A 15,751-nucleotide genomic window follows, 5' to 3' on the forward strand; every position below is an offset into this window, starting at 1 on the left:
AATGAAACAGAAATCATTCTAATACTACACCGACTACAATCGGAAGTCTGGGTAAATTTTTGTCTTCCGATTGAAATCGGAGGATAAAAATGTTATCATATCCTCCGAATATATAAGGGTAATTTTGCCATTACGAATTACGCGAGATAAGGGCTGGCTACATTTTCCCTTTGGGTGACCTTTTTTGTTTTATTGTTGGCCCCTAAATCCTTTTGAGTGGCCCCTAAAAACGCGAGGTTTTCTTTTATTCCAATTGAAGATAAATGTTGAAAGATTACAGTGACCAGACCAAGTAACGACTAACGGGTAAACACCTGTAAGGGAAAAATAGAGAGGAGAGGTTAAATTATGGGAAAACTTAAAAAACTTAGATCTAAAAATTGACATGGAACCTAAGATCAAAAACAATCTATCAATAGTGGTTAAGAAAGCAAATTAGACGAATAAAGAGGACCGAAAAAGAATTGGGAACCAATTTAAAGAGGTTACAAATATAAAATCATATGACGCAATTTATAGAAGAGAAAACCGATGAATCAACTAAAAAAAATTAAAAATAACATAAGACTAAATATGGAAACAAAGAAGATTGAGATGAGACAAAAGGGTAGGAAAAGAGTCTTCTTTTCGATTGATTGGATCAGGACTTAGAGTCTTTAACAATCACAGCAAATGAATCTTTGAGGAAAATTGTAGATTGGAGGCTTTATAACCGATAAAAAGTAGACAAATCTTGGGATCTTTCAAAAGGAGAAAATATGTGCCTGTGTTTTTGGGTTTTTTTTTTTGTCTGTATCTTAGTATCATAAAATTGTAAATCTCAGTCTAGAGAATTTGAATATGCTAATCGATTGCTGTTATGGAGGTTTCTGAAACTATATTTGGAAGAGGGTTTATTCAGCATACATTTTTGAAAATTAATGGTGATTTTCGACTATCACCGTCGTCGATACTGGTAACTTTTTTTGGTGATTAAGACGGGATAATGGTGTTTACTGGTAACTACAAATCGCCCAAACAGAGGAGAGAGGGAGGAGGTTTTTCTTAATGAAGGTCGTCCTAATTTTTCGGAGCCCGAACCTTATATATTATATGTTTGTTGTTGTTCCAAATTTGGGAACCCGATACACACCTTGACAGGTCGTCCTAATTTTTCGGAGTTTAAGCCAAATTCTGGGAGGCGGTGGTGGCCTGTAACGTTTTTTTTTTTTTTTTTCTTTTGGCGCTAAAACATTAAATATTATGGCGCTAATAATTCTAGGTGGTTCCCGCCATTTACTTGCCCATATATTCTAGGGTTTCCGTTTCTTTGTCACTGCAAGTCACTCAGTAACCATTAGAGAGATGGCTCCTTCACGTCGTCTCAGCAATGGTAGATCTCCATTAGTAAACAAACAAAGTCAAATCACTGCCTTCTTCACTCCCGGTAAGTCTAATACTTCAGTTTCCCCTTCTTCTGCTCCTTCTGTTAAACAAAACTCTAAATCTACTCCGCCAAACCCTAAATCTATTCCCCCGAAACCTAAATCCAGTGATTCAAAGAAACCCCTTTTAGTAATTGGTTATGATGATCATCCATCTCCATCAACACCTGCTTCAAATCTAAGCAGCATTAAAACACCTGAATCTGGTAAGAGATTGTATGGAGAAAGTGTCGTACGGAAAAGAATTAGGGTTTACTGGCCTATAGATAAGCAATGGTATGATGGGTTTGTTAAATCATTTGATAGTCTGAGTGGTAAACATTTGATTCAGTATGATGATTCTGAAGAAGAGGAATTAGATTTAGAGAAAGAGAAGATTGAATGGGTAGAAGAAGAAAAAAAGACTACATTTCGTCGCTTGAAAAGGAATTTGGCTTCTGAAAATGTTGTTTTGGATGTTGTTGAAAAAGAGGAGGTGAAAAGTAGTTCTGGGAGGTCACCACGGGGTTTGAAGATGGTGGTGGTGGAGGATGACGAGGAGGAGGAAGGGGGAAGTGGAGGGGATGATTCAGAAGACGAGGATTGGGGAAAGAATGTTGAGAAAGAGATAATTGATGATGAAATGGAAGAGATGGATTTGGTGGAGGAGGAAGAGGTAAATGAGGAAGTAGAAAGTAAATCTAAGAGAGGGTGTAATTCAGAGCCTAGAAAGCGAAAGAAGTTGGAAACGGAGAAATTAGGTTCTGACAAGAAGTGCAAAACTGAGGGGAATATTGGTAAAGCTGTATCAAAGATATCTCAGACTGGGAATGCCAGTGGATTATTTGGGCTAGCAGTTAATCTGGAGAGTAAGTAATTTTTGGGGTATTTCATACCGCTAAAACTTAAAGTTACTGGGATGTTTTGATCAAATAGGGTAGTTTGCTTTAACTTTAGTTCATTTCCCGTATGTAACGCAGCACTTGTAATAGATTTGCGAATAATTTCAGTCGGCTCTAGGTGCATGCTTACTATCTGTTTGATAATTATTGGTCCTTCAAGAAGTTCTAAGATTGTTGTGAAGATTACTGCCCACTATAGGTGCTGGGTTCATTAAAAGTGATACCATTTTAGAAGCAGTGCGTGTTTAATTGAATATTTTACTTAACAGAGATTAGAATCTTTCTTTTCTTACTAAAGTTTGAGAATGCTTACTGCAGGAGAGCATTTTACTCCAAACACGGAAAATGTTTTAACAGGTGATATTGCTGAGCGATTTGGCAACCGTGAAGTGGAAAAGTTTTGCTTCCTTGGGAAGTAAGTACTTTCTATAGTTATCCTTCATTCACCATCAGTCCTATTCCTAGGCACTCTAATTATGCATGCATTCATTTGTAGTGAGCTGGCACAGGTGTTGCAAAATTTATGATTTGGGAGTAATGATTACGGTCTTAATTTTCTTAATGCTGTACATGTCTGGGCATAAGAACCAGTTTCTCATGTAGCCATGTGGATTGTTTATTACTCAGAGATCGTAGGGATGCTAAAAGGAGACGTCCTGGAGATGTTGATTATGATCCAAACACTCTTTACTTGCCTCCTGATTTTGTTAACAATTTGACAGGTGGCCAGGTAATTGTTTTTTGAAGGGTCTTGTCAAGGATCTTGCAGATGTGCTTTATATGCTTTATTAATTTTTTGTTAATTGTTCATTTTGTTTTTCTGAAACTATAGAGGCAATGGTGGGAATTCAAGGCGAAGCATATGGACAAGGTCTTGTTTTTCAAGGTATGGCTTTAGTTCACACACCAAAAGCTTAGTAGTATCATCAAACTTTCTTTGCACTTAGAATTCAATTTACTAAACTTCATCATTTGTTGGAGCAGATGGGTAAATTCTACGAACTGTATGAAATGGATGCACATGTAGGAACAAAAGAACTTGATTTGCAATACATGAAGGTGTGCAGCAATTTTAACAATTTGTTTTTGTTGTTTCTTTTAATTTCATAATTCCTGTTTGTTTTCAATCAACCCATGATACCTATAAGAATGAAATAATTAAATTCAATACACGTATATAGTCGGTGGTTCTGCAAATTACCCTTTATTTTTGTCAACTATTCTCGGAGCTAACATTTTAGGATGCGCTCCCATGATTAGGGAGAACAACCTCATTGTGGATTTCCAGAGAAGAATTTCTCAATGAATGCGGAAAAATTGGCTAGAAAGGTTGGGCAATAGACATACATTTATAATTTCACCATTTCATCTAAGAAGTATCATAATGCTTCAGATACCTCGTTTTAATCGTCATCATGCTCGAGCAGGGCTATCGGGTGCTGGTTGTAGAGCAGACAGAAACACCTGATCAGCTTGAATTACGTCGCAAGAAGGGTTCCAAAGATAAGGTTAGATTTTGGAATTTGTTGTATTTCTTTATCTTTTACAGAATTCAAATTCTGAGATAATGGATGCTGTAGTGTTTGATGCATAAGCACTCCTCAATGACTCACTAGCTCAATACTCATTCTTAATCATTTTAACCACTCTCTTGTGAACCTTCTTAGCTCTTATACTATCTGATGGAAATTTTATTGCTGAATATATAACTGTCTGACACATTTCTCATGTCTTTAAAGGTAGTAAAACGCGAAATATGTGCAGTCGTTACTAAGGGTACATTGACAGAGGGAGAAATGTTGACAATAAAGCCTGATGCTTCATACATGATTTCAGTTACAGAAGGTTTCATTGCATCTGAGAACCAAAAGGATCTCTTAGTTATTGGTGTTTGTATTGTTGATGTTTCTACGAGCAGGTTTATGCTTGGGAAGGTACGCCAGAATGTCTTCCTCTCTGACCAATACTTACACAGGCATCATCAAGTTAATGATAGTTGCGCCTCTGGACTAAATATCCTTTTTGTTCTGTTTTATTTCTGTTTCTCAAGTTCGCTGATGATTCAGAACGTAATTCACTGGGTTCCCTATTGTCTGAGTTAAGGCCCGTAGAAATCATAAAGCCTGCTAAACTTCTCAGTTCTGAAAGTGAGAAAGTTTTGTTGACACATACGAGAAGTCCTTTGGTCAATGAGTTAGTTCCACTCTTGGAGTTCTGGAGTGCTGAAAAAACAGTTGCCGAAGTCAGAAGTATATACAGACGTCACAAGGATCAACCTGTAACATCGAAGAAACATATAGAAGATTCCGATACTAATATTGAAGATGGTGGTTCAAATGATTTACCCAGTGTTCTCTCTGGGCTAGTGAATGATGGGGAGCGTGGAAGTTATGCAGTTTCTGCATTTGGTGGTTGCCTTTCCTATTTGCGAAAGGCTTTTCTGGATCAATCACTGCTTAAATGTGCTAAGTTTGAATTATTACCGTGCTCCCAATTTCGCGATATCCCTCAAAAACCTTATATGATTCTTGATGCAGCTGCAATTGAGAACCTGGAGTTATTTGAGAACACCAGAGATGGAAGTTCTACCGGGTAATCTTTACATACTGGTTGTTAAATTTATGTTACTTGAGAACACCAGAGATGGAAGTTCTACTGGGTAATCTTTACATACTTGTTAAATTTGTAAAATGAGTTCTTTTTTATATTGATTTTAAAATGATTTTATTGGTTAATAGGACACTATATGGTCAACTGAATCAATGTGTCACATCATTTGGGAAACGGATGTTGAAAAATTGGCTTGTGAGACCACTGTATTTGGCAGAGTCCATCAGGGAACGTCAGGATGCTGTAGCTGGTTGTAGAGTAAGTTATGCCTGCCTAAATTTTGTTATTTCTTCTAGTGAGCTCTTCCAGCCAGATACACCCCTGTGCTCACGTATAGTTTATTTTAGGAAGACTCCAGATTCTGTTTACTTTTCGTTGAAAGAGACCAAATCTAAACTTCTTGAACTGTTTATCCCTATGGTGTAAAAAATGTGATTAGATTTTAATCTTCACGATAGATGGAAATTCCTGATTGGTTTTCAGGTTACTTGTTTGTAATAACGACGATTAGTTTGTTTCCAGGGAGATGCTTTACCCCATGTGCTTGAATTCCGGAAAGAGTTGTCCAAGCTTCCAGATATGGAGCGATTGTTGGGACGCCTCTTTTCTAGGAGGTAAGATGTTCAAAAACAATTTGCATTTTTTTTAAGCTTAGCTTATCACTTTATAAGTCTTGTTGGTTTTAAAATTGACTAGTCTTTAATGATTTTAATGGAATACAGTGAAGCTAATGGAAGGAATGCGAATAAAGTGGTTCTTTATGAGGACGAAGCAAAGAGACAGCTTAAAGAGTTCATCTCTGCTTTACGCGGTTGTGAATTAATGACCTGTGCATGCTCTTCTCTTAGTGCAAAGTTAGATGATGTGGATTCTAGTTTGCTCAAGCGATTATTGACACCTGGTATAATGAGTTTCCTATCCTCAATATATATGTTGAGAATTTCACATCTAATACCCAGTTTACGTTTATAGGTAAAGATCTTCCTGACCTGAGTCAAGTTCTAAAGCATTTCAAGGAAGCCTTTGATTGGATAGAAGCTGATCAGTCGGGACGTATCATACCTCATGTTGGAGCTGATTCAGAATATGACTCTGCATGTGAAGTCGTTAAGGAAATCGAATCTAAACTGGAAAGACATCTAAAGGAGCAACAAAAAGTTATTCGGGATGCATCTGTAAGAATTCGCCTGAAGTTATAGTTCTTTTGCTTAGTTCTTAGTACTGTTATTTCTGGTTACTTGGCTTTAGATGAAAACTGACATCTTTCAACTTACTTTTACATAGATCAAGTACGTTATTGTTGGGAAAGACACATACCTTCTAGAAATACCTGAGAGTTTGCAAGGGCGAGTTCCTCAGAACTATGAATTACGATCTTCAAAAAAGGTACTCAAATGGTGTAATGATTATTTTATATACTGAAGTGGTGATAACACCGCGAAGATGTTCAAATTTTATTGAAGTGCATTAGGTTAAATATTCACTCCCTCCGTCCCTTATATACAGGCGGGATTTGGAAAATCTCTTAGATTAAGAAATTATCTTGATTTCCTAATATCCATCTTTTTCTGTTTTAACCTTTGTCTCATTCTTAATGCAATTATCTATGTACAATAAATAAGGGCATATAATTAGAAAAAACCATCTTCGAATTGGAGTTCCGCCTTTATATAGGGGATGGAGGGAGTAAATAGAACATCATCCTCATACATAGAATGTGGCATTCAAGAAAGGCAATTACTCCTCAAATGGTAAACAACCTATCTAGGATTCTAGATAAAAGGTCAAAGCAATGCTTCTATTTTGTTACCTGACTAAACATTTGGGCTCCTGTCTTTGGGTAATGGATACTTTTATATCACTATATTAAAATTATTTTTCGTGTTGTTCTGTACAGTTGAATTGCACTCACTCTATTTGTTAAATGGCAGGGGGTTAGGAGGTATTGGACTCCTGATATTAAGAAGCTATTAGGGGAGCTTTCTCAAGCTGAATCTGAGAAGGAATCTAAATTGAAAAGCATTTTGCAGAGGTTGATCGGATGTTTTTGTGAGCATCACATTAGGTGGAGGCAATTGGTCTCTGCAATTGCTGGTACGTAGATCATTTATCTTCATTAGACATGGCAGTGAGTTTGAAGTGTGCTAGTTTTTCATGGTAACCTTAAGGTGTTAGTACGAAAGCCTACCCGTACTAAATTGTATCAAGGGTTTCCAAGTGTTCAATTTGTTCTGCAGCAATCTGTATTATCTCGTTTTGTGAAATTGAGGTTTGGTTATACTTGCAGAATTGGATGTTCTGATCAGCTTGGCCATTGTTAGCGACTACTACGAAGGACCCACGTGTCGTCCAACTATCATAGATTCACCATCCTCTAGTGAAGTGCCACGGTTGTGCGCCAAAAGTTTAGGACATCCTGTCCGGACAAGTGACTCTCTAGGCAAAGGTGCATTTGTTCCCAATGATGTAAACCTTGGTGGTCCTGGATGTCCCAGCTTTATCTTACTCACTGGTCCCAACATGGGCGGGAAGTCAACTCTTATTCGTCAAGTTTGCATTGCCGTGATTTTGGCTCAGGTCTTGTTTTTTTTCTCCTTTTCTTTTAAGTTATTTCTGCCTATAGTCTCCCTGTTTCAACTGGCCCTCGTTTCTTCTTCTCAGCTAGGAGCAGACGTCCCTGCAGAGTATTTTGAAATATCCCCAGTTGATCGTATCTTTGTTCGGATGGGTGCAAAAGACCATATTATGTCAGGCCAGAGTACATTCTTAACTGAACTTTCAGAGACTGCATCAATGCTGGTAAGCTTTCAATTTGGGCCGTAGTACAAATGATTGGATAATGTCACTTGTACATTGATTTGGTTAATTTACAAAAGTTGCACAAGTCCGGCAGATTCACCACCTTAATGTAGGACATACTCAAAATTTTGCGCTCGTCTTATCCACATTTATATATTGAATGTATGCCCAGTTTGCCTTGTAGACCTATGGGGAAAACATAGATTAAAACAATAATAACGTGTAAACTAAAGTTAATATTAAATGTTTGAGTTCCGCATGGTAATGTCTATAATGTGATGTAATCTCAATTGATGATGCAGTCTTCTGCAACCAGTAAGTCATTGGTTGCGTTGGATGAACTCGGACGGGGTACATCGACTTCAGATGGGCAAGCCATTGCGTGAGTACATACAATCTTGGATATCTTTAGCTTTTGTTAAATTATAGTTTGTCACTTTCTTAAAATTTTCCTTTGAGGAACTCAGCTTTTTCATCTTCTTGCTTTCTCTGGTTTCTTTAACAGAGAATCAGTTCTAGATCATTTTGTTCACAAAGTACATTGCCGAGGCTTGTTTTCTACTCACTATCACCGTTTGGCAGTAGACTACGAGAGAGATCCCCAGGTACACTTTTCGGTTTCTTTATTGACGAATCTTGTTTGTTTCTTAAAATGGTGTGATCACCTCAGCCATAAGACCTACAATCACCTGTGACCCTGTTTAAAACTTTATGAAATAACAGTGCTCTATCGTTATTGTTCCAGTTTGTGTAGCTGGTTTATTGGCATTCTTTGCTTAAATATTTTGTCTACAGGTGTCTTTGTGCCATATGGGATGTCGAGTTGGGAAGGAAAGCGGAGGTGTTGAAGAAGTTACATTTTTGTACAAACTGACACCTGGTGCATGTCCCAAGAGTTATGGTGTCAATGTTGCACGGCTAGCAGGTATGCAGTAGCTTCTTGTTCTTTACCCTTGGGAGGATCAAAAACCATTAAGACAACAGTTTTTCCACCATGGCCTTTATCAGATAATCTCCATGTTTTGGGTGAAAACTGTGCAGACACATTTGCTATTTATTTTTTATTTGAATGCTAATCTGAAAATGATTTATATTCTTCTTTCAGGTACTCCTGACTCTGTGCTGCAGAAAGCTGCAGCAATGTCTAAAGAGTTTGAGAAAGTATACGGGAAGAAAAAACTCAAGCCAACAGGGGAGTCATCAAGTTGCAACAAGGATGAAAACTTTGCATCCCTTATCAAAGAACTGGGCCACTTTCTAGCCAACTTCAGTTGCCCTGGAGATTCTGAGGTCAAGAAAATGCCTTTGCTGTGTGAACTTCAACAAACCGCACGGCGGTTGCTTTTGCAGGAACACTAGCTTCATGATGATTTCTCCTTCACTTAACAACTAATCCAGATTCATCTCCATTCGTGTAATTAACAAATAGATGGATAATTTTGTAGTGTTATTGGTTTTAAGTTCGCCAATTTTGGATTTGTAAAGGCTCTTTCAATCAATAGCCTAAGAATTCTGTTATTTTATATCAATTTACTGTATGTACATAAATGTACAAAGAAACACTAGATGTTGCAAGTTTGCAACTTCAGCCACTGCTAAATACGGCATCTTCTTTCGGATGACAATCGATACCGTGTTGTTTCAACTCGCAACGCTTTTTGGTATGGGCAAATAGTGCGTGCATGTGATCCCCAAGCAGTAGTGGAATCATGGAGCTCAATGGCTGAGCTGACTCTTGCTGAGTTTTAAAGTGGGACCTCCTTGAGACATACAGGAGGGTCCCACATTAAAGTGTGTCAGGAATATGTTGGATATGACAACATGGGCCCCCAGAAAAGATTACGAGTAGTTTGCGGAGAGAAGCTTACTTCGATAAGGAGGATGACATATGCGCTCGAGAACCAACAACACTAACGAAAAGACTCCCAATTATTGTTTGGCACGTGTAAGTGGTCCCCACGTTACACACAATCAAAACTAAAAGCCTGTGAGGAAAAAGAGATCGGTGGGACCCCGCAGAAAAGGCTTTTCTTTCCTTAAAATAATAAGGAGAGAAAGACAAATACATACAGCTGGATACCATAGAATATGAGAGATCATCTCTTTTTCTTTGAAGTTTGGCCTTTTGCTTATTTGATCAGCAAGTGCGTTTTACGTTTGCTCTCCCATTCTCTCGTGTTTGTTTCCTCCTACGGAAGTGGAATTGTCGCTGTATGTAGGTCTGTTCATGGTCGGTTTTGATTCGGTTTCTAGCCAAACCAAAATCGAAACCAATACTATTGGTTTCTAAAAATCTAAACCAAACCAATTCATTAACCATTGGTTTGGTTTCCAAATGGTTCCGGTTGGTTTCGATTTGTCCCAGTGATTTTTGGTTAACCAATAATTATGTCAAACCAAAAAAAAAAAACACAAATTTACAGATAAAAAAATCGTAGTTGCCGATAGTATTGGTTTACACAAATTTACAGACAAAAAAAATACAAAAAATATCAAAAATAGTTAAAGCTTGCTCTAATTCTAGAGATCAAAAGAAGATATATAATATATCTTAATTTAGTTATTGACAAATAAAAAAGAAGGAAGACGGGAAGAAAAAAATCGAGTAGCAGCGGCTGTAGTTGGGGGTGGAGAAGGGAGGCGACTGAGAGAAGGAGAAAGAGAAAGAGGGAGAGTATCATAATGAAATATTAGATTTAGGGTTTCTATTTATCCTCTAAATCAATGTGTAGAATCTACTACTTGTAAATTAATGGTAGAAACTAAGTTTAAAAATTAATCGGTTTTCTAATGGTTTTTGGTTCGGTTTTAGAGGTCAAACCAAACCAAAACCAACACTATCGGTTTTCCACTTTCTACACCGTAACCTATCCATTAGTAATGGTTCGGTTTGGTTTCTTCCTAATTGGTCCGGTTCCAGCGAAAAATCGAAACCATGTTAAGCCCTAGCAGTATGGTTATAGTTCACGATGTAGATGCATCCTCCGATCCTCGTGTTTGTTTAAAATCATCCTGTATTCCGGTACTCATCTTTACCAATTTCATTTTATGTATCTCTATGTCTCAGGATGTAGATGCAGTAGAACCAGGATTTTGATGCACAAATCCCAAGTTAAATATTTTATGAGAAGTGGATAATGGGTAGTGGGTACCCCCTATTAGCCGTATGATAACGGGTCTAAATCTAACACTCTTGATCTAGCTGGAGGAATGTGGGCCAAGGTGGGGAGTGGGAGAGGAGGAGATTACAAGAATATTACGTGTTAGCTGCCCCCACCCGACAAATAAACCAGACAAATAAGATTTTCTTCATTAAATGTGGTTTAAAACAAAATTTTGAAAAACAAATAAAATATTAAACGAGAATCCCGATGAAAACAACAAGAGGAGGAACGGTCATACCGCACGTGCCAAGTATCCGACCAGAGTCTTTGAGGGTATATACTAACTAGTCCGACTACATACATAGGGTTCTCTGACTTGTCATTATTTTTTTATACTTACCCATTACTGTCTTCTCCTCCATGGTCTAGTCCAGTTCAGTCCCACTTTCAAGAAAAAAAAAAAAGAGGAGACAGAGAAAGAGAAAGAAACAGAAGAAGCATTCTCTTTTCTTTCTTTCTGCTTTTCTTTAGATTCAGATCTTCAGGGTTCAGCAGAGTGAGTGAGTGAGTGAGTGTGTGAGAGAGATAGAGAGCCAAAAACACTTTTTACAGAGGGAGAGTTTGAACCAACTCCAAAGCTCAGTCTCTTCATTTTTAACTTTTTTGTTTTTTGAGTTCTTCTCTATTCATTACTATCGACATTTTTACCTTTCAAGGTACGTATTTTCTTCAACATTGTTGTTCATATGTTTATCATCATCATCATCTACAATGAGAGGAACAAGTACTAAATCATTTTGTTCTTTGTTGTTCTGATTGTTGTTCAGATCTGTGAATTTTGTCTCTGGAAATCTACGAGGTTAGTTTTGTTTTTACACTCTTCTCTTTGTTGCTTAGTTAGTGAATCTCCATAAATCTGAATCATGTTTTTTTCTTTCTTTTTCAGGCTTATTAGGATCTGGAGACGAGGGTTTTAATGTTTGTCTGTTCCAATTCTTTCTTTCTTTCTCTAGGAAAACTTAATCAAACGGTTCATATTCCAAGTTTGTCTGTTCCAATTCTTTCTCATTTAAGAATCTTTGCTGTCAACCAGTTTGAATGTTTTTTCTTGTTTCAAATTCTTTAGTCAACCACCACCACCACATCTCTAGGTAAACTTATCAAGGGTTCAGATTCTATACTACAAGCATTTAGGTTTTCATTTAACATTTGAAAGCTAAAGCAAAAAACCATCCATTTCCTTCATTTCATTTCATTCCTGGAGACTTCAGTCCATATCCAAAATGCAGCGTCCACAGCACCACCCACCGGAGGATTTCTCATTAAAAGAGACATCACCACATCTTGGTGGTGGAGGTCTTACTGGTGACAAACTTACTAGTACCTATGACCTGGTTGAGCAAATGCAATATCTATATGTTAGAGTTGTAAAAGCTAAAGATTTACCAGCTAAAGATGTTACAGGAAGTTGTGATCCTTATGTTGAAGTCAAACTTGGTAACTACAAAGGTACCACTAGGCATTTCGAAAACAAGTCTAACCCAGAATGGAACCAGGTGTTTGCATTTTCAAAAGAAAGGATTCAAGCTTCTGTTGTTGAGATTTTAGTCAAAGATAAGGATTTTGTGAAAGATGATTTTATGGGGAGGGTTTGGTTTGATCTTAATGAAGTTCCAAAGAGAGTTCCACCAGATAGTCCTTTGGCACCACAATGGTATAGGTTGGAAGATCGAAAGGGAGATAAAGCTAAAGGAGAGCTTATGTTGGCTGTTTGGATGGGTACTCAAGCTGATGAAGCGTTTCCTGAAGCGTGGCATTCTGATGCTGCATCTGTTAGTGGTGATGGACTTGCGAATTTCCGGTCCAAGGTGTATCTGTCTCCTAAGTTATGGTATCTGAGGGTAAATGTGATCGAAGCGCAGGACTTGCAACATGTTGACAAGACTAAGTTTCCAGAAATTTATGTTAAAGCTATTCTTGGGAATCAGGCTTTGAGAACAAGAGTGTCTCCGAGCAGGAATACTAATCCGTTATGGAATGAGGATTTGATGTTTGTAGCTTCGGAACCGTTTGAGGAGCATCTGATCTTGAGTGTGGAAGACAGAGTGGGACCAAACAAGGATGAGATCCTGGGTAGATGTGCGATCCCTTTACAGGCTGTTGAGAGGAGGCTGGACTATAAATCTGTGCATACAAGGTGGTTTAATCTCGAGAAACATATTATTGTTGATGGAGAGAAGAAGAAAGATAGTAGGTTTGCGAGTAGGATTCATTTGAGGATCTGTCTCGATGGTGGGTACCATGTACTTGACGAGTCCACTCATTATAGTAGTGATCTCAGACCTACAGCGAAGCAGCTGTGGAAGCAAAACATTGGGGTTCTGGAGGTGGGAATTTTAACTGCTAATGGGTTGCTTCCGATGAAGATAAAAGACGGCCGAGGCACCACAGACGCTTATTGTGTGGCCAAATATGGGCAGAAGTGGGTCAGAACGAGAACTATTATCGATAGCTCTACTCCAAAATGGAATGAGCAATACACATGGGAGGTTTACGATCCTTGTACTGTTATTACAATTGGGGTTTTTGATAACTGTCATTTACATGGAGGAGGAGATAAAGGTGGTGCTAAGGATTCGAGGATCGGGAAGGTGAGAATTCGGCTCTCTACACTTGAAACTGACCGGGTTTACACACACTCATATCCTCTTCTGGTTCTTCATCCATCCGGAGTCAAGAAAATGGGTGAGATTCAGTTGGCTGTAAGGTTTACATGTTCATCTTTGCTTAATATGATGCATATTTACTCTCAGCCATTGTTACCCAAAATGCACTACATTCATCCGTTATCTGTTACTCAGCTCGATAACTTAAGGCACCAAGCTCATCAGATAGTCTCGATGAGGCTAAGCCGTGCCGAACCACCACTAAGGAAAGAGGTTGTGGAGTATATGTTGGATGTAGATTCACATATGTGGAGTATGAGAAGGAGCAGAGCTAATTTTTTCAGAATTATGGGAGTTCTGAGCGGATTAATCGCGGTTGCCAGATGGTTTGATCAAATCTGTGTTTGGAAAAACCCTCTTACTACAGTTCTGATCCACATACTCTTCATAATACTTGTTCTGTATCCGGAATTGATTTTGCCCACCGTTTTTCTCTATTTGTTCTTAATTGGTGTTTGGTACTTCCGCTGGAGACCAAGAAATCCACCTCACATGGATACTCGACTCTCCCATGCTGATAATGTACATCCAGATGAACTAGACGAAGAGTTTGATACTTTTCCCACCTCTCGACCTAATGATATTGTGAGAATGAGATATGATCGATTGAGAAGTGTTGCAGGGAGGATTCAAACTGTGGTTGGTGATTTGGCAACCCAGGGAGAAAGATTGCAGTCTCTCTTGAGCTGGCGTGATCCAAGAGCTACAGCTCTGTTCGTGACCTTCTGTTTGATTGCTGCTGTTGTACTTTATGTTACACCCTTTCGAGTTGTGGCCCTCATTGCTGGATTTTATGTATTAAGGCATCCTAGGTTCCGTCACAGGCTTCCTTCAGTACCTCTCAACTTTTTCAGACGATTGCCTGCAAGAACTGATAGTATGCTATGAGAAGTAACCATTATGTTGCTAGATTATTAATCGGAAGTAGCTTGTTTTGTTCATTTTAAATTGAATGCAAGTGATGTGTTCGGTATGAATTTGAAACTTCTTTCATTCCCTGTTCAGGACTTGTAAGAATGATAGAATTCTGTAGTGTCTGTTTTATGTTATAAGTCAGAAGGTTTCTGTTTCTAACTTTGTTGTTTGATTCTGTAATCAATGCATGTTGATGTTCTAAATTTTGGCGTGAATTGTGTTATCTATTATCTTTGTATGACTTCATATTGCATTTTGTGGGTATTCATATAAACTATTGTAGGTTGGTTTACACATGACAATTCAGAACTCTCAACTAACAAGGTTCCGGTGGATGCTCTACCCTCGACCATATTTCCAGGTAGCTCATTTGTGATATATTTTGCTCAAACTGTCAATGTAGTCAATCTACCTTGATCATTCTAGGTCCTGGACTCCTGCTAGAAGTTAGCATCATAATTTTATCAAACTTCTGTTGCATATAAAAATTCAGTGTAATAAGCTTCATTTTTTTCTTCTTGGAACAGATGGGTAAATTCTAGGAACTGTGTGAAATGGACCAACATGTATGAACAAAAGAACTTGATCTGCATTAAAGAAAGGTATTGCTTTTATCACTTCAATTTAGTTTATTTTAGTTTGTAACTCCTCTGTTTCTTGTTGACCCATGATAAGACTCATAGCTACTCAACTTCTAAGTATGAAAGTACATTTCTTGATAACTAGAACGGAATCTTATACATGTATTGTAGTTAATTTTTGTGATCCCCTCAGGTGATTAGGGACAAGCCTATTGAGGATTTGCTAGGAAAGAAATTTTCAATGTGGAGAAATTGGCTAGAAAGGCTCCAAAGATAAGCTTACTATCCAGATTTTGATCATTTATATGTCTATTGAGGAACCCAACTTCTATGATATGGATGCTGTATGGTTTGTTGTGTCGGCGCTCCACAATGAGCTCACTAGTCAATGTTCTTCAGATTTCTTAGCTTTGGTGCGTCAAGGAATTCACATTGATTTTGTTAAGATATAAAACTGCACAAGTTGGTAGACTCACCACCGTCGTGTTTACCTCCAATGTAGGATATGCTAGAAAGTTTGTCTCCATCGTATTTAAACATACATATAGAATCTACATCATACATCCAATAGTTACATCTTTAGTTTGTCTCGCCACACTCTATATTATGTTATAGGTCATCACGCGGCACATGCTGTAGATTTATTGGGAGCAAAACAGTCATAAATGTTTGAACTGAAATTAATATGGCATCTTAAAGTTTTTTGAGCAT

General features: G+C 37.9%; 2 protein-coding genes across 2 annotated transcripts; both read left to right on the top strand.

Moving 5' to 3' along the window:
• The first annotated feature begins 386 nt into the window (after positions 1–386).
• Positions 387–9,256, top strand: LOC113346891 (DNA mismatch repair protein MSH6-like). The gene is made up of 21 exons (XM_026590441.1): positions 387–2,272; positions 2,624–2,720; positions 2,933–3,035; positions 3,138–3,191; positions 3,290–3,364; positions 3,566–3,634; positions 3,733–3,813; positions 4,045–4,239; positions 4,356–4,897; positions 5,044–5,173; positions 5,438–5,529; positions 5,638–5,816; positions 5,888–6,090; positions 6,200–6,301; positions 6,847–7,009; positions 7,203–7,492; positions 7,577–7,714; positions 8,017–8,096; positions 8,220–8,319; positions 8,510–8,639; positions 8,820–9,256. The coding sequence occupies exons 1-21, from the start codon at positions 1,345–1,347 to the stop codon at positions 9,071–9,073; spliced, it is 4,005 nt and encodes a 1,334-aa protein (XP_026446226.1). The 5' UTR covers positions 387–1,344; the 3' UTR covers positions 9,074–9,256.
• A 1,985-nt stretch (positions 9,257–11,241) lies between these two features.
• LOC113346892 (FT-interacting protein 1-like) lies at positions 11,242–14,662 on the top strand. The gene is made up of 3 exons (XM_026590442.1): positions 11,242–11,534; positions 11,646–11,677; positions 11,765–14,662. The coding sequence occupies exon 3, from the start codon at positions 12,102–12,104 to the stop codon at positions 14,430–14,432; it is 2,331 nt and encodes a 776-aa protein (XP_026446227.1). The 5' UTR covers positions 11,242–11,534; positions 11,646–11,677; positions 11,765–12,101; the 3' UTR covers positions 14,433–14,662.
• Positions 14,663–15,751: the final 1,089 nt, after the last annotated feature.

Source organism: Papaver somniferum, chromosome 2 (genome assembly GCF_003573695.1).
Source record: "Papaver somniferum cultivar HN1 chromosome 2, ASM357369v1, whole genome shotgun sequence".
In the NCBI taxonomy this organism is placed as follows: domain Eukaryota; kingdom Viridiplantae; phylum Streptophyta; class Magnoliopsida; order Ranunculales; family Papaveraceae; genus Papaver; species Papaver somniferum.

What these genes read in the sequence shown, in the direction of transcription:
- LOC113346891 (XM_026590441.1), top strand. Translation starts at nt 1,345, where the DNA reads ATGGCTCCTTCACGTCGTCTCAGCAATGGTAGATCTCCATTAGTAAAC. An exon ending in ACAATTTGACAGGTGGCCAG is followed by an intron (nt 3,036 to 3,137) that starts GTAATTGTTTTT and finishes CTGAAACTATAG; the next exon opens with AGGCAATGGTGGGAATTCAA. An exon ending in CAGAGACTGCATCAATGCTG is followed by an intron (nt 7,715 to 8,016) that starts GTAAGCTTTCAA and finishes TTGATGATGCAG; the next exon opens with TCTTCTGCAACCAGTAAGTC.
- LOC113346892 (XM_026590442.1), top strand. Translation starts at nt 12,102, where the DNA reads ATGCAGCGTCCACAGCACCACCCACCGGAGGATTTCTCATTAAAAGAG.